Below are 17,592 nucleotides of genomic sequence, written 5' to 3'. Positions count from 1 at the left end.
TAGGTTGTAACTTTAGGTTGAAATAGTTATTTACTATTCTTTGCCATACTACAATAATGTAATAGTGACAGAGTTATAAAACTTTCAATGTTCTTTGCAATGTGATGGATTTAGCACTACTGTGCATAAATCTCCATATATTTTTGAATGACCAGATAGGAGACCTGAGTATTAAGCAGAATAATTGTCTACAATAAAATGAAAATTATCAAGTTTTCATTTCTGTACTTCCTATGTTTTTCAGCTCAGTATGGCGTTTACATGTGCACTACACTGAGTTTACAGTATTTCTTGTTGGCCAATTCACACTTCACAAAACTGACAATGGGAACAGATGGTTTCACTTAAGGATAAACAGCTTAAACATAAATGAGAAAAGCTGTCTTAAAGATGTTAATGATGCTGGTGTCTTCTTTCTTACATTTCTGCTGTCAGCAGGAATGGAGAGCCCGAACATTTGTTCGTAACCTACACACGTCTCATAGTAATTGTGTGTGCAAACTATCGATTGATTTCATCTAACAAAATGTATAGACCACTTAATGGAAAATGACAATCCCTAATCAGTTTACATAAAATGGTGCACAATATTTATCAAAAAAGACCAATAAAACCAACAGCATTCTAAAACAAGGAGATATACACAATCTCTTTAATATGTTGCCCGATTCTACACTGCTATCACTTATTGTGCCATCTGAAAAATGAGACTCTCACTGTCTACAGAATCATAATTCAGAAATCATTTCTGAGTTTCTTGAAATGTTCCTGGACTGCACTAGTATCTCCGCTAGCTGGTCTTTGATGCAATCCTGTTTGTGGGTTGACAGGGTTTAGGGTGTAGGTACCGGTAGTTTTGTCACTGTAAGGTTTTGCATGGAGTTTTAAAATTCTGGGATGGTTTATCTGAAAGTTTGGCTGATGTGGTGTGATGTTGCTGCCCACCCACACGATACCTTATTTCCCATTTTAAAAAAATAACAAGGAGCTTGAACATTTCATGTCTTTCAAGCACACACCATTTCTCTGAAGACAGAGGGTTGTCACTTCTGGAAGCTGCTGCAGGCTTATGAATCTTGGTTCTTGGGAAGGCTCAGTTCCCAAACTGAGAGGAAACCAATCTGGTAAACTGTTGGCAAAGAGAGCACACTAGTCAGCAGGACTGTAATCATAAGGTCACCCAGACCCGATATGATCCTGTTGTCTCCTACGTTGCTTGCGAGCACAGATAAGGTGCTAGAGAGCAAATGCTTTTATAAAGATGCCGTGCATTCTGCAATTAATGAGCAGTTGAGAGATATGAATATACAATTCCTCTGTGAAACAGCCAGCAGCTTCTGTATGTGGTGTTGTCCTGCAGATCTTGTTTCAAGTTAGAAAACACAAGCTTTAGCAGGGTAAGAAAATGAATGGTGTCTAAACTATTCTATGCTATAAAACAATAGATGACATGGCTGCATCCAGAACTTTGAATACTGAAAAAATGTACCTGTGCTGCTCATACAAACTTTTTTTGGGGGGGGGGAAACACATTGTAATTAGATATCAACAGTCTGTTTTCAAATTTGTCAGGTTATAAGTCCTAGTGGCTTTTGTATAAGACTTTATATATTTTTCTCAGAACTTTGATGACTAATATATGATTTAGAATGTATAATTGACTTGGAGATTATTGTGCGCCGCCAATGTATTGCATATATTATACTAGATTACTACGCATCCAGAACTTTGGCATCTCCACCCCACCCAATCACAACTCATAAACTTATCTGATTTCTTTTCTTGTCCTTGCAGAGCTTGCAAGCAAATGCGCATAAATTGGCCTTGTAGAGCCTTCAGGAGCTGTGGGTAGCTATCATTGGTTTTCAACTGAGAGGCCTGTTTGGTGGTGGCGGCAGGTCCATTTGAGTGAATGGGCACTGCGCCCTCTGGTGGAAACCAGAGACATACGGAATTCGTTTAAGAGGAAAGGAAACTGCTGTCGTTCCCTATTTGCGAAAACAATGGAGCAATGCATTAAATGAGCAAAGATTTAGAAATACTTAGAAGCATTTGGTGGTGGTGTTTAAAATCGAAGCTTTTTACAAACTCCTGGGTTTTGATAATGATAACATTCCTGAGTCTCTGTCAGGGAAGAAGGCAGGGGATGGATAGATGAATAAATAAATACGGATACTAATACGAATAACTCCACACATGGTTAGGAGTCTCACCACAACCTCTAATGCCTGCTCTCAGCCAAGGTTTTTTTGGCTGCATTCTTCTCTTATCTTCCTCCCTGGCTTTGCTTTGACTAGGACACTGCCAAGGCCAGCTGTACCAGAAACCCTGCTATTGCAATACCAGGATTTGCACTCAGTAGAAGGAGTGGTCTTATCAAGAGAGCTGAAAGCCTTGGCATTACATTTTATTTGAAAGCCTGGCTCCCAGAAAACACACGGTTCCTAGACTGCACAGGAAGGAAGTCAGGAGCCACAATGTATATGAAAAAGCAAATGCTTTCCATGTGCAAGGTTCTAGATTCAATCCTTGACCTATCCAGTTAGGGGGCTGCTTCACCCTAGCAGAGTATTTCTCCTAGCAGAGAAGTGTACTGCTGTAGGGGAAGAAAAATATGCAAAAGGGATAGGAATACCATAATGTGTGAAAATTAGGCAAGGGTCTGTTTCATCAGCTGCACACTTGGCAGGGTGCATCTTTGTAGGAAAGATACGCATGAACCGGTCCCTAGAGAATCGTGGACAACAAAGCTAGGAAAGACAGGAAGGGGTCAGGTCAGAGATGGGGGAACCTGAGGGCTACCTGATGTCCTAAGCAACCTTCAATGGGTCGCATACCAGTAGTGGGCAGGGCCAGAGGAAAGAGGGGGCAAGGCAGCAGACAGAACTCTTAATTTTGTCCAGTTGGCTACACACATCTCTCCATCCCCCATCTAAGCAAGAATGAAGCATCATCAGAGCTCAAGGACTCATTCCAGCCAGGTGAAAGCATGGGAAAAGGGCACAGAGCAAGGTATGTGACTTGGGGAGTGGGTGGTGGCCTGGGGAAAGTCCTGAGAACCAATTGGGGAAGTCAGTACAACAAGCAGAGATCCTTACAGCTTTCCTGCCTTTTTTTTTAAGAAACCCTTAAGACAAAGTCACAAAAAACCTTTTTAACACAAAGCTGCCACAAGGAGCCTGTGAACAATGCATTTGAAATATCTAAGCATCTGTGAGTAAACTAGCAAAGAATATTTCCAAATGCAACTTGCAGAGCCCATTTTTAATGAGATGGCAGACCCGAAGCAAACTACTACTGATAGGCTTAGGTTGTGCTACTATAATATCCACAGTATGTGATGGGGCTTACTGCAGAGTGGGCAGTATTTGTACTGATAGCCTAGAATTTCTTCAGAAGATGCTATTAAGAAACTAGAGGTGAGTTTGAAAAATTACTTCTAGAAACCTACTGGCTGCCTGATCTCAACTATGCTGTTTTTGTATTAGCAATTTATGGTGGAGAAGAGGTGCATATTTAGGGCTGTGGCAGAGACTCAGCTCTGTGTTCTAGTCCTGGTATTTTCCCTTGTCCTAATCTAGGGCTAAAGAAAGGACCATTTACAGGCACAGTTAAATCCATGAAACAGAAGAGCCCGCTATTTCTCAGTGGCAATTGACTAGCATCACTTCTCATCACAATACCACGCACCATCCCTCATTTTTTCAAAAATTATTTTGCCCAGAACAAGTACAGATTTATCCACACAGTTAAAACTGCTGAAAGCAGGGGGTTCTGCAGCATAGGATATGACCCGAGGAAATTAGCTCTTAAATTTAATTAGCTCCCACTTCTGTGTAACATGTCAGAACTAGTTAGCATAACTACCAACAGGAAAACAACCCCAGATGCCGTGCTTTGTTTTGTTAGGACACTGTCCCACCTTGTCTAGAAGTCAGTGCAGCGACCAGTTCTTCTCACTGACAGCCCCCAGCCCACACAGGACAAAACGGATTAAAGTTTAAGTTATTTTTATTAAATAAAAAATGTATGTACACATTGCACAATGTTAAGAGTGGAGCACCAATATCACAGCTGCAGAGAATCGACTGTCTGAAGACTTTACTGCAAAGACAGCTTTCACTCCTCAGCCAAGAGCAAATTTTGTTTTGCTCTAAATCTAATCCAGTGCTTTAAACATTAGGGCAGTGAGTTTCCGCTGGTCCTTAAGGTTACAGGAGAGCTGTCATTGCAGTCTGATTTACTGGTTTTAGGCAGTATCTGGGTGTTGAATAGCCCTCATCTGTCAATAAACTGGTTTGGGGCTTCTGATAGCCAGTATTGTAGTCAAGTGTGGGCAAGGCTTTCATTTTTGGCTTATCATACTCCTTCTGACTTTGTGGTATTTGATAATCTTCACTCCCCGTTTCAGTCTGGCACAAGGCAGTGAAAGTGCCCGTGGAAAGGGAACATTTATGCACAGCAGAAGCAGTAGGAATGTTATAGCAGCTCTCTGAAGGAAAAGTGTTTTCTCTTCCTACATGTCGCTCTATAATAGGAGTGGCGTATTCAGGCTCGTGGTTGGTCAAAGGCAGTGCATAATCATGCCGATTTGCTCTCTGTGGGCAGTGGTAATGGTTCCCAGTCTCGGTGCTACCTTTTTTCTCATTCTCTGTGTCCATGGGTCTGAAAGTGGATCCCTTTCGGGTTACTGTCCCAGTTCCTATCATGAGAGGCTGTTGATAATCTAGATGGGAAACAGAAAAAGCACATCAGAATCTAAGATCACACCAAATAGTGGATGCCACCTTAATTTGTGCTGAGCAATCTGGTATATTATCTGCCTTCTCACAAAAAGAAATTGTTATTGTGCCTACAGGAGACAGTTATTTTTTTCTGTTATCCCTGAGTCATCTGACCAAGTCACATTATTTCCCAACTGCAGCAAAGAAAATTCAAGCAAGTACTTTGAATCAAATGTGGGTGAAATGTCAAGGCAATTAATTAACTTGAATAAGCTAAAATTAAGTACATTTCCAGGATGCTTCAAATATGTATTTTAACTTAAAGACAAGAACAAATGGCTCATGTTTTATGTTTGTGCCAACGGGCATTTTTAATTCATTATTTGCAATGGCCTATGGCTACGAGCAATAAATATTTATAAGGATCCTAAGATTTTCCCTGGAGTACTCCTGCCCCCATGCGCAAATCTTATTAGAGACCATTTGGTTTCCTCCTGCCTTCCCGCCACAAGATCAAACCATCCTTCTCACACTACTGACAAACCCAGCCTTCAGTCTATCAAAGGTGAAAAACAGATTCCTACATTAGATCCTTAGTAGAGCAACAGCTATTGATTATACAGTGGTGCCCCGCTAGACGAATGCCTCGCTAGACAAAAAACTCGCTAGACGAAGGCATTCGTCTAGCGGGAGGCTGCCCCGCTAGACGAAAAAGTCTATGGGGCTGCCTCGCAAGACGAAAATTTTTCGTCTTTTTTTTTTCGTCTAGCGAAAGCGTGGCTGTCATTGCCGCTTCGCTAGACAAAAAACCCGCTAGACGAAAATTTTCACAGAACGAATTATTTTCGTCTAGCAGGGCACCACTGTAGAAGCTACATGAGCCATGTGCAACAGAAAGAAAAAAAATGTGCACTATAATGTTACGAGTTACTAAGCAAGAAAACATGCACACAATTGTCAAATTTATCCACCATCCTATCTAAAAGGATAGTACCACAAGTTACAGCTAAACTCTGAAAAGCTACTAGTCAGGATAGTTATGTTCTGTCCCCACTGTTAGAGGCAGTACAGTGGTACCTTGGGTTAAGAACTTAATTCGTTCTGGAGGTTCGTTCTTAACCTGAAACTGTTTTTAACCTGAAGCACCACTTTAGCTAATGGGGCCTCCCGCTGTCGCTGCGCCGCCAGAGCACAATTTCTGTTCTTAACCTGAAGTGCTATTTCTGGGTTAGCGGAGTATGTAACCTGAAGCGTATGTAACCTGAAGTGTCTGTAATCTGAGGTACCACTGTACAGTGGTACCCCGCTAGACGAATGCCTCGCTAGACAAAAAACTCGCTAGACGAAAGCATTCGTCTAGCGGGAGGCAGCCCCGCTAGACGAAAAAGTCTATGGGGCTGCCTCGCAAGACGAAAAAATTTCGTCTTTTTTTTTTTTTTCGTTTTGCGGAGCGCGGCTCCCATTGCCGCTCCGCAAGACGAAAACCCCGCTAGACGAAAATTTTCGCGGGACGAATTATTTTCGTCTAGCGGGGTACCACTGTATGCCTCTGGATAGCCATTGCTAGGAATCATAGATAGTCAGGCAAAGTCCTCATGTCCAGCTTGCAGGTTTTGCAAAGGCATCTGATTGGCTCCAGTGAGAATGGGATGCTGGGCTGGAGCAATCACTTCTTAACGCTTTTGATATCGCACATTGGTAACCTGATGAGGAACAATGTTGGAATGCCAAAGCCATTACTCTACAGGTATCTGGAAGAAGCATGCCAACAGTTTTATGTGAACACACCAGCAGGGCAATAGAAATATGATAAATAAATAAAAATGGTACAAGTTATATTCTGCCAATCAAAGAACAGCCAAGTTCTCCTTACGGATGGGCAAACTAAGCCTGTTCTTTACGTTTCTTATGTGCTACATAGGGATTGTTTTCAGAAGACAGTGAAGTTACCTGCCATCTCTCTTGTGACGAGATCTAGCTTTTGTGGCGTATCCTTTTCATTATTATAACTGATGGTGAATTCAGTAGAATGGTGTCTGACAAAGGGTTGCTTGATTTGTTTCCAGAAACCTAGAAGTTCAAGTCCTAATAATGTTAAAAAATCTCAAATGTGACCCAATATAAAACAGTGCATGCACAAAAAATTAAAACTGTCAGATTCTAACTGATTCAGAGTGTGTGTTGGAAAGGGTGACATGTAATAGACTTAGGGTTAGAAGAAGCTTGCATTAGCAGAGATCAGTCTATCAATGCAGACCACATAGGGCTGAATCCTGACAACTATCTTCCCTTCCATCCTGCAGCTGCTTGTGTTCCTCACAAGTCACCCTTGAGAGTTGGAATGAAGGGAGATATTGGGGGTGAGAGCTGCAGTGTGTGTGCGTGTGTGTAAAAAAATCAGCAGAAGCTCATCTAGTATGGTCACACAAGGGACTCTCTGATCCCAGCAATTTATCATCTGGATGTTCTCTTGGAGTCATGGACAAACTTAAATCAGCTGCTTTGCTGATCATTTTTGGATCTCCCCCCCCCCAACAACCCATCTCAACAGCAGTGCACTGCTGAATTTCAAAGCAAAGCTAAATTTGGACTTGCTGAGCATTTCATGGAAGCAGGCCTGCAAGGGAGAAGGGAACAAGAGTGTGATATCAAAAAACACTGATCCAAAACTTTTAATGAAAATGGTTCCACAAAACCCTTTTCCTATTAAGTTATCCCCTGGTAGAGACTGACATGGATAATGGATGTGTGAACCAAGCCATCCAGATTAAGCCACAGTGATTCCAAGGATCAGGAAGTACTAAGCACAGGAAACTGGCGCTGGCTGCTGTCAATAACTGCTCCAGTTCCACCCATCCATTACATATATTTAAAGTTCTTGCGCTATTTGCGTATAAGAGCTTTAAGGGGAATTAGTCCCACTGCACACAAAGATATTGTTACAACTATATAAACATTTCCCTCTCTCATTATTGTCAGATGATGACCAAAACCATGATTTTTACCACCCACCTGGTTTTCCGGTGTCATATGAGCCATAAGCACCTCCTTTCCTTCCTCTCCTACAATGAAGAACAGCAACAATAGCACTTGGCTTGAGTCAGGTCCATTGAGCCAGTTACTGTCAGCTCCTATTGACTGTCTCGGATAGATTTTCAGGCACTGATCTTCTCCAACTTTGCTACTAGAGGCACTGGGTGTCCCGTGGAGACAGAGACCTGGGTCTTTATGCTGAACCCAGAATCTACTGCCTCTTTTGAAAACTTAAGAAAATGCTTACAGGGTAGCCAGGCACAATGCAAAGCAGAAAACTGGTGATACCCACCCACTCAACATCCTGGTTTGCTGAATGAGTTGGGCAAGGAGGTGTGTGTGAAAGAAAGCGGGGCGGGGGGAGGCAGACAGACAGGTAGACAGGCACATATGATACCGGACAAGGCTTCTTTCAGTTTCCATATATACTTAAGTATAAATTCCTGCTAGGTAGGGCAGAGAGACCAACCCACATAAAATAGAATGATGGCAAGAGCCAGAGTAAATTCCTTTCCCTTTGAAAATCAGACTAAATTTGTATAATGTAAATATGCATTAGCGTAGGCATACTTGTTTCATGGGCTTGTGCTCCAAATCTTTCTAATTACAGTGGTACCTTGACTTACGACGTTAATGCGTTCCGAAGGCGCCCTCGTAGGTCGAAATTTTCGTAACTCTTGGGTGGGCGGGCGCGATCGGGCGGCGCCCCTTCCGACCGGCACGGCACCAGAGCCGCGCCGCATTTTAAGGCTGCAGCGAGCGAACAGCCCAGACTTTTTTCCCCATAGGAACGCATTAATTAAATTTTAATGCGTTCCTATGGGAAACGGTGCCTCGCAAGACGAAAAGTCTTGCGGAACGAATTAATTTCATCTTGCGAGGCACCACTGTACAGTTATAGGTTTTGGTCATAGCATTTTCCCTCTTCTGCTGTAAAACCACTGAAGGGAATCATCAGGTGTATTCCTGTTAGCTGGTAAATCTGCCAGTTACTCTTTAACCTACTAAACGGCTAAGGAAAAGGCTGTTATGTGTCCAAAAACCACTACAAGAATTTTTATGCTTTTCAACTCTGAAGAGGGAAAAATGAGAGTTACATACTTTCGTACAGCAGCACAGATACCAATTCCAGATATCAGGAACAGCAAAAACACCACTACTACTGGAACGATTATGGTAGTAAGCTGCAGTCCTTAAAAATAAATGAAGATAAAAAGTTACAATACACTGAAAACCCAGCTGAAAAACTAACTTGAGGGCTGAACTACATATCACATAGTACTGGTATATAGGGGGGGGAGTATATCCTTTGTAGAACCCAGGGAACAGTGGGACTTAATTCACATTATCGAATCCTGGCTTAACAAGCAAGGATATGCATGACCTCCTTGCACCCTTTGCTCCCATTTCACTCCTCCCTTCATATGGTCTGTGCAGGGCGGGGGGGGGGGGAGGAATTTGCTGTTAACCATGGCTTCTTGTTACGTACAAGCCAGGAATGATGCACAATGGATTCCAAACAAGCCAAGTATTGAAAGTCATCAACCACAGTTTCTAGCTTGCATGTAGCAGGAAGCCATGGTTAACTGAGGCCGCCTTCTTGGCTTCTTTCCCCATTTGCACAAGGGAATGAGTGCAGCAAGAGGAATGTGGTTGCATTTGGGTGCAGAAGGCTTGCCCATATCCAGCCTTAACTTACGATTTTGATTATGTGTTCCACTGTGTTGAATACCACTCTCTGTGCTCAGACCTGCACCCACTTTAGATTGGTATTAAGCATTGGATACACCTCCAGTTATACTGTAAGATCAAGCCTTGTATACATCCAGAACACAAGACACTGTTTCTGGTCACTTGGCCCTCATAAAGTGAAAACCATGTAGCAAAGACAGGGATGTGCTCTGCCAACCTCATCCCCAATGAATCACATTTTGTTCCCAGGCATTTGAAAACTGGGATTCAAAAAGGTAGCTTAGAAATGGGTTTGCATTATCACTTCTGAAAAGTTGTCACAGTCTGTGGTAGGAGTTGCGCTAAGACTTTTGCCCTCCATTAAGGTTAGGAAAGGTGTTTCCTACCTAAGCCACCTTCTTCTGAGGGTATGGGCTCTGTGATGGTTCTGTCTTCTTTTCTAACCGAGACACCTGTGCTTTGACTCGGTCTCTGCCAGAGCGGATGCGTAAGGGAGCTGTTAACTGCAAGACAAAAGGTGGAACTAAGTGAACCTCAACAAATTTGAAGGGCATTCAGATCCTGCTGCCAATCAAACCTCTCTTTGCCCCCCTGAATGGTAAAACGGCTTACCTTGGTTTATGCGACAACCAATAAGTTCCACCTTCAGAGCTATTCTTTTGTTCCAGCTCTGTGGAATAATTCTCACGTAGCGGGCTACTATGGGGGGAATGAAATTATTCCGGACTATGTCTCCATGATTAGAGTTGGCTTTGAATACCTGCGGTTTGAAAGGAAAATGAACCACTTATTTGGTTTAAAGCCAATGAACAACTCCTCCCCTTAAAATCACAGGGGATAAAAATCAACAGCAGCCTGTGCTGATTCACTGGGGGATGGTGGGGAAAGACTTCAACCCTCCAGAGTTTAAAGCACTTCCTCCAATATGTAGGCAGTCCTAAACCGGAGCAGTACAGCAGTAAATAGAGGGTTTGTGACCAGCTGAGCAGCTAGTTGCGCAACCAGGCTCAACTCCAAGCGGTCCAAGGCCAGCAAGGAGTAGTTGACTCTTCCCCCTTCTTCAGACTGTGGCAGAGTTTGAGGCTGGATGCACAACAAGCTGCAGAGTCAGCACTATACCACTCTAATTCAGCCAGTCTCAACCTGAACAGCTTTAGCCCTGTACTCCCATCTTGCTATCTAGCAGAATTATCTCCTTGCCCCACTTACTGGTGCCTGTTTCCTCTCCTCAACACAGCATTAATCAATGCCACTCTTTTACTGTTTCTAAAATTGTATTCCTGCAACATGTACTCCCCCCCCCCCCATGAAACAGTGGAATAGGCAAGTGCAAAATAATACCCTTCTCCCCTGCACAGTGTCCCTTCATGTGTGCAGGGAACCCCATGCCCTGTCTGTTGTGGGTTGTCCTGCTTCACAGCCTAGCTGGTTAGCATGGGCCCATCCAATTTGCTAGTAAAGGGAATTAAGTATTGGAAACTTCAGTGTTCTGGGGTTGGAAGAGCAACACATTTCACATTTTAGATTTAGAAAGTAGCCACCACCAAAGAATGGTATCCAGCTGGTAATACCCCATGGACAGAAGACCCTTTGATCCAGCAGAGCCTTCTGTTGGCAGAACAATGATCAAGGTGATCTTTGGCAAATGCATCCTCACCCCTGCAGTCTCCCCATTCCCCTAAGATCAACTTCTGGGGGTTAGGGGAAATTTTGGAGCTGTGTGGGGGTGGGATCTGCAAGGGAAGGAGAAATTGCCAAAGAAGCCAGAGCGATGGGGAGTAATGATTTCATTTGAAAACATTTGTAAGGAAGCTAGAGATTCCTCTTCACTAGAGGAAGCTGGATGAGCAGTTTGGCATAAAAAATATTATTTGGCCTATGAGAAGAAGCAGGACAGTGTACTAAAGTGCCCTCTTTGCCATTTTGTTTCTTTATAGGTACAGTAAAATATGCTTTTGCATATACATACCCCCACCCACCCCACGGACAGAGCCTTCTTCCTGCTTCAAATTTCACTGTGGGGGAAGCAGATCGGATTATTTTCAGGGAGACCTGTATGTGATGCAACAGCTTCTTGCCCCTCAAATCTTAGACTGTTATTTGCCCTCCAGTAGATAACAATTTGTATTTTTAAAATCTTCACTCACAACCTACAGGTTGAGGGCGGGGAAGGGCTGCTTGTATTGTGAGCTGATTTTGCATATACTCTAACATTATATGAGAACTATTTTCTGTGAAACTACTGCTTGTGGTGGAGCAGCTTTTTTCATTTTTTTCAATTTTATAACTTTTAAGTGTTAGAAATCTTCCATTTTATTTCCCCTTCTCCCCTTGTCTTGAAAGCAGGACTTTTCTGGTTTCTGTCACAAGGCTGTAATTGCACAAGGATCTGATAAGGTGTGGCAGGGGTATGTACTGAATATTCAGGCTGCAATCCTGAGCATACCTTACAAGAAACTAAGGGCCATTGAAAGCAGTGGGAATTACTTCCAAGGTTTGCTCTGTGATGGTGTGCACGACAAACATTTAAAACACATCTGCCCTCACAAATAATCCCGGGAACTGTAGTTTAAGGGTGCTGGGAATTGTAGCTCTGTCAAGGTTAAACTACAGTTCCCATGATTCTTTACAGGGGAGATACACTTTAAATGTGGGGTGTGTTTTCAAGTGCACATCTACATTCCTATGCCCTTTTTCAGCTCCATGAATCAGTCTAGAAGAGGCATGGACTCCTGCTCATTTGACCTACAATACGAATTGGAGAAGCTCAGCCTTTATCAGTAGGAGATTGAGACATTATCAGAGAGTTTGCTTGCAGCTTAGTGAGAGAAACTTACTTATTTGTTCCTAAATACAAAGGGCAAGTTAGAGATCAAATCTGGAGAAGTTATTATCTCCCAGCATCATATAATTGTTTGGGATTTTTTTTTTAATTACTAAGTTAGCTGCGTTGCACAACATGGAAAATCCATCTGCTGCACAGATACTTCAAAAGCACTGTATTCCACATATTTGAAAAGAAGTATGGGCTATCAACATATGATTGTAATTAATATTAGGCCTTCTGTGAAACCTTATACAAAATAGTGCTTTCCTGATGTAAGGGACAGGGCAAATTACCCAAGCCACAACTAAACGTAGACAGCGCCCCTGTGTGCAATGAGGGTGCTGAAAACCCACTGGAGTAAACGAGATTTGAGTATAACAATTCAATAGCTCCAGCTGTCTGAAAAGGATGGAAGATGGGCTGGAGGGGAACACCTCCGGGCAACCACCATTTCCCCCTTGCCCTTTATCTCCCCACTTCCCCGGTTACCTTTTCTTGATTGCTTAGGATTCCTTTGTAAGTCCTCCATTTTGAGTTGTTATTTTTATAGTTGACAATAAACGTCTTGACGTAATAGTTAAAATTGAGCATTGTGGACCCTGTGGTTCTAATTCCTTGTAATGAAAGAAAAGGTAAACAAAATGGATCTGTTTTGGTTTGTTGGTTAATAATAAGTATACATTTCCTTCAAACAATAGTCACTCATTTATATCTGCAGCAAAATTAAGAAACGTCACCACTTGAAAAACCTTTCGCTTTCTACTACATTGTTTGTAAAGGCATCCTCAGATGTACATGCTAGGGCTCTCCCACTGTCAATAGCCATAGGGGAAAGGCACTCCTGCACTTGTGAAGCTCATCTGGAGCATCACACTTGCACAGGCTCAGGATCGCAGGAATCATTTTTACAGGCAAGTGTTTCTAGTGAGCACACCACAATCTACAAAACCGATAATGAAAACTAATTAATATTTGAACAGACATGCCCTCCCCTCCTTGGCATTGGCATTTTGTCCAGCAAAACTGTAAAAGCACACCAGCCAACATGGACTCAAGAAACGGTTGCAAAAATGGGACTAAAAGGAAACGGGGTTGTTAGGTCAGACTCAGTTATGTCCACAGAAGAAGTGGGGTGGTTACAGGTCTGCCAGAGTGGAAGTGAGGGCACATCCCACCCCTCTTTGACCACTGAATAACTACCATGTGACGGGTGAATCAGTTTCAAGTAAGCTGCTGAGTGGGATCTCAGCAAAAAACAAAAACAAAAAACAGGGCTCCAGCTAATTACACAGGAGTTTCTGTAATGTGGAAAGGGTCCAAGTGTGCAATGGCTCATCTGAAATTGGGGTACCAATTATAATTACACTTAGCCTGCAATTGTGTGTGCGGTTTTTCTTACTCAAAATCAAGCATAGGGAACCCGATCCAAAACAGGACTGCAGTGCACAAAGAGGCATGCCACCCTCGCCCCAAAAGGTTCAGACCCTTTTCAGCAGCTACTAATAAAAAAAGAAACTTTAAGATCCCTATTGGTGTTATTAGGAGGTGCGTGTGAAAGGGGGAGGGAGTCTTGAGGAGCGTCACAGTTGGGGAGGAAAGGATTAAACCTAACCCTAATCCACATCACCCCCAATGCATAGAAGAAAAGAGCACATGCACAGCTGCAGCCTGCAGCTTGTGTATTAAAAACACAATGCATAGTTTGATCGAATCCGGAATAGAACTACACTCTCATCACCAATCATGGTAACGGTGAATGTTGTCCCCAGTTGTTGGGTATCGGCAGAAGATTTGAAACGCAGAACAACGGGAGGGGGTTGGGCACATGTGAGAGTGTGTAAGGCAGGGGATGGGCAGATGTGGTTGCATTTGTGTAAGCACAGCTCTTTGTGTGAACAGTGGCAAAAGTACTGTTTCAAAGCGTTTCCAGAACCTTTTTCAGGATGGGACTAAGTGTCCTTTATCAGGGCCCTGCAAATAAATTCTCACCCAGTGTTGTGCAACCTGTTATCTGGGTGTAGCAACTGGTGCCCTCCTCCCCTGCCCCCAGCCTTAAGCTATTATTTACAAGAACAGCAAGTCCTAGACTTCCAGCATAGTATGGCAGGCGGAAGGGAAGACATCTAAGGTGCTCCTGATAAAATCAAGTTGTGGGCTATATGAGAAGAATGGAGCCTCATTAACAACCCAGAAGCCACAAAGGATTCAGATGTATTTAGTTTTGTTTGTCTAAAAGCTTTAGAAGAACAAAATTATAACCAACCACAAGATTCCGAAAAGATGATAGAAGATGAAAGTATGAGGAATTCCTTTCTGCTTTTCATTGATAAAGGCTTAGTAGCTGCTGATAAGAAGAGGACCCCAGCCCCATTGGGCCTTCCGCAATTTATTGAACCATAAATAAATTCCCATTTTGTTCCTGGAAAGGCATATTGCCCCTGAATTGCGGCTGTGAGGGTGGTAAAATTTGGCCTAAATGCCTTTTTTTTTGGTATTTCAATTGGTCTTTGCTAGTTTTAACTGCTCAATGTTGCAAGTACCGACATTTTACTCAGAGTAGACTCATTACAATTCATGGTCCTAAGTAAGCAACGTCCATTAATTTCAATAGGTCTACTCTGAGTAGGATTAACAGTGGATAGAACCCTTTTGTTGTTGTTGTTTGGCAGAAAGTAATTATTGCAGTGTTACGAGACATATATACATTACGTTTGTAAACAGCCCTTCCTCGGAGTACAGGAACAGTAAGCAAGCTGCATAGGGTCACAACCGATAACTGAACGACACTAAACTCAAATCTAACTTAAGAGACGTACTCTTGCTTTGGCAGACAACTGACCTGTTATTCTTCTCCTTTCTCCCAGGTCAATTTCAAGCCACTGCCGAGGGTTGCTCTGGTTTGCTGCCCAGGAAGGCCCTTGGACTTTGAACCAGGCCCTAACAGGAGACCACGGGACCACCTCCCCAATGTCATTGGTTTCGTCCCAGAACGATGAGGCAGTGATCTGACCATCAGAGGCATTTCCTCCTTCTAGGTTCAGTGATTGATTGCAACCTTCCAAAGTGAAGAAAAATAAGGGGGGGGAGTCTATTTGTATTTTCAGATAATGGTATTAACTATGACTATAATCATCAACCTAGAAGACTTGATTAATTCTTTTCCAAATATCATTAAGAGTTTCTGTAAATGCTTTGTTTCTGTACCCACCCATGAGCCCTAGCCTAACTCCTGTAAACAAAATAATTTGATATTTGATATTTAAATACGTTATAACAACTTGCTTTTAATATTTGCTTTTATCATTATTTTTAAAAATGAGTGTTTTAGATGGGTTTTTTTTGTAAACTACTTGGAGATCTCCTGTAAAGTAAGTGGTATATACATTCTCCATTAACAAGCAAACAAAATAAAGTAGTTCATTGTATTCGGCCCCAAATTGTATTTATTTTAATTGCAGAGTGCTTTGGCTGTTCCTGGATTATGCATTAATAATGTCGAAAATGAAAAAAAAAAAAGCCTTACCATTTGAGTTAAAAATAATCCGCTTATCTGACAGAGAGCCACTGTAAGAAAAGGGGATGACATTTTCATTTTGATTAGCTACTCATGTACAAGAATTTTTAAGCTGAAATAGTTCTGCTTTATTCTTACCCTGCCTTTCGATCCTACAACTTGATGCATCAAAATAAATACTTCAAAGTACTATACAGTACAGGGATTGGTCATGGATCATCTAACTCTGGGGAACAATGACCAGACCATTAGGGAGACCCATCTAAGGTGCTCTGAGGTTTCTCAGAACAGAGCAGGATGTAAGTACAGTATAACAAGAAGAAGTTGACTTGTGCTTAACTCCCCACTTGAAATCAACGAGGCTTCAACGCATTGAACTCTGGCTTGAATGTGTCCCATAATTTTCTGTGGGAAGGGGACATGCAACTTGCATGTTTTTGGAGCTTTTCAGTACAATATCTGAACTTTGGAAAGCCATATGAATATCAAGGGGGCGGGGAAAGAGAACCAAGGATACTGTTGGAATTTTATCATAAGCCTGCATAACTCAGTGCACTTTAAATCTAAACAGCTCTTAGTTTATTAACTCAAAACACCCAAAGAGAATAGATAGTGCCTGTCACTATTAACAGTACCTAAAATGAAATCAATTGTGCAATTGAGCTCCTTCACCTCTCCTGCCTCCCCTTGCCTACATCTTCCCCAAATCTGCTCCGGAGGGTTGGGTTAGCTCCTAGAACAGATTTATGGGGTACACAAAGGGAGAAGGCAGAATGAAGTATCATTGTGCAAGTGGATGGATCATGCAAGTATCATTGTGCAGATGGATCACTTTAACTGGATACCACCCATTGTTTTTCTAATTTGATCCAAAGGGAATATGGATAATGGAAGAGTTCCTGGTCTGTTTGCCTACTCATGTGAAGGGAGGGTGAAAGCAGCTGCATGCACAATGCCTGTTCACATCTTGGCTGATTAAGTGAAAATAGGATGCTCCAAACATGGCCATTTCAGTACGTAGTTCGGACAAAACAATGGTTAACAAGAGAGTTTTCCACTCACACAAAGGAAGGAGTGCAGGGGCTCTGTGTGGAGGAAAAAGGGTTGCGTATCATGGCTGAATAAGCAAAGACGCCATCATTATGCATGAACACAACCAATACTTACTCCTGAGAAAGGATGCCATTGGCTAGGATTCCTTGATACCGACTTGTTCCTTTCAGTTTAATCACACTAATCTGACCACCCAATTCGTCTGCAATTACTCCAGCGTGTATGGCAGATTTACACAATAAGGAAGTCTTAAGTGCAGAAATCAAGTGAAAAGTAAGGCAAGATTTTAGTATTCAAACAAATTCAGAGTCAACATGATAAAAAAAGAATAAATACGACGCCCTAAAAAATTCAAGTCAAAAATGCAAGAGGAAGTAGCAATTTACTGTATGCCAAATTACCTAAGTTAAATGTGAAAACATGCTGAAGTGACTTAAGACAAATCTACTTGTTGTACAAATATATTCTAAGGTTAATATTTTACAATGTAGTACTCCTCCTGCACACATGCTTCCTCAGAAAATAATTAACTGAGTGTCATTCCACATCATATGTGCAGAAGAATAAAACAACATGCTTTCGTAGTTTTGCTGAAGATATTATATTATATGCAGGGCAAGGCTGAGGAAAATGTTCCTAAATTTGGTTATTAGTATTAAAAGCAGATCAGCTAAGCCCATTTTGCAAACTGAACAACAATAAGAAGTTGTACCTAAAGAACTACCATATTTTCCGGCGTATAAGACGAC

General features: G+C 42.2%; 1 protein-coding gene across 4 annotated transcripts in view; it reads right to left on the bottom strand.

Moving 5' to 3' along the window:
• Positions 1–3,993: 3,993 nt before the first annotated feature.
• The window catches only part of DCBLD1 (discoidin, CUB and LCCL domain containing 1), a 29,804-nt gene continuing 16,205 nt past the window's right edge, over positions 3,994–17,592 (bottom strand). For 2 of the 4 annotated variants that reach the window (XM_033143672.1, XM_033143673.1), the window contains exons 6-15: positions 16,958–17,091; positions 15,800–15,840; positions 15,116–15,331; positions 12,766–12,890; positions 10,062–10,209; positions 9,836–9,952; positions 8,859–8,949; positions 7,737–7,786; positions 6,675–6,809; positions 3,994–4,726 (exon numbers count right to left, since the gene is read on the bottom strand). In XM_033143672.1, coding sequence (XP_032999563.1) covers positions 4,212–4,726; positions 6,675–6,809; positions 7,737–7,786; positions 8,859–8,949; positions 9,836–9,952; positions 10,062–10,209; positions 12,766–12,890; positions 15,116–15,331; positions 15,800–15,840; positions 16,958–17,091 — 1,572 coding nt within the window. In that variant the 3' untranslated portion in view covers positions 3,994–4,211. The remainder of the gene's footprint in view (positions 4,727–6,674; positions 6,810–7,736; positions 7,787–8,858; positions 8,950–9,835; positions 9,953–10,061; positions 10,210–12,765; positions 12,891–15,115; positions 15,332–15,799; positions 15,841–16,957; positions 17,092–17,592) is intronic. The other 2 variants (XM_033143674.1, XM_033143675.1) reach the window with 2 other exon arrangements.

The sequence above is a fragment of the Lacerta agilis genome, chromosome 3 (genome assembly GCF_009819535.1).
Source record: "Lacerta agilis isolate rLacAgi1 chromosome 3, rLacAgi1.pri, whole genome shotgun sequence".
Taxonomy (NCBI): domain Eukaryota; kingdom Metazoa; phylum Chordata; class Lepidosauria; order Squamata; family Lacertidae; genus Lacerta; species Lacerta agilis.
Note: the sequence above shows the minus strand (reverse complement) of the source record. Positions and strands in the feature narration are given on the sequence as shown.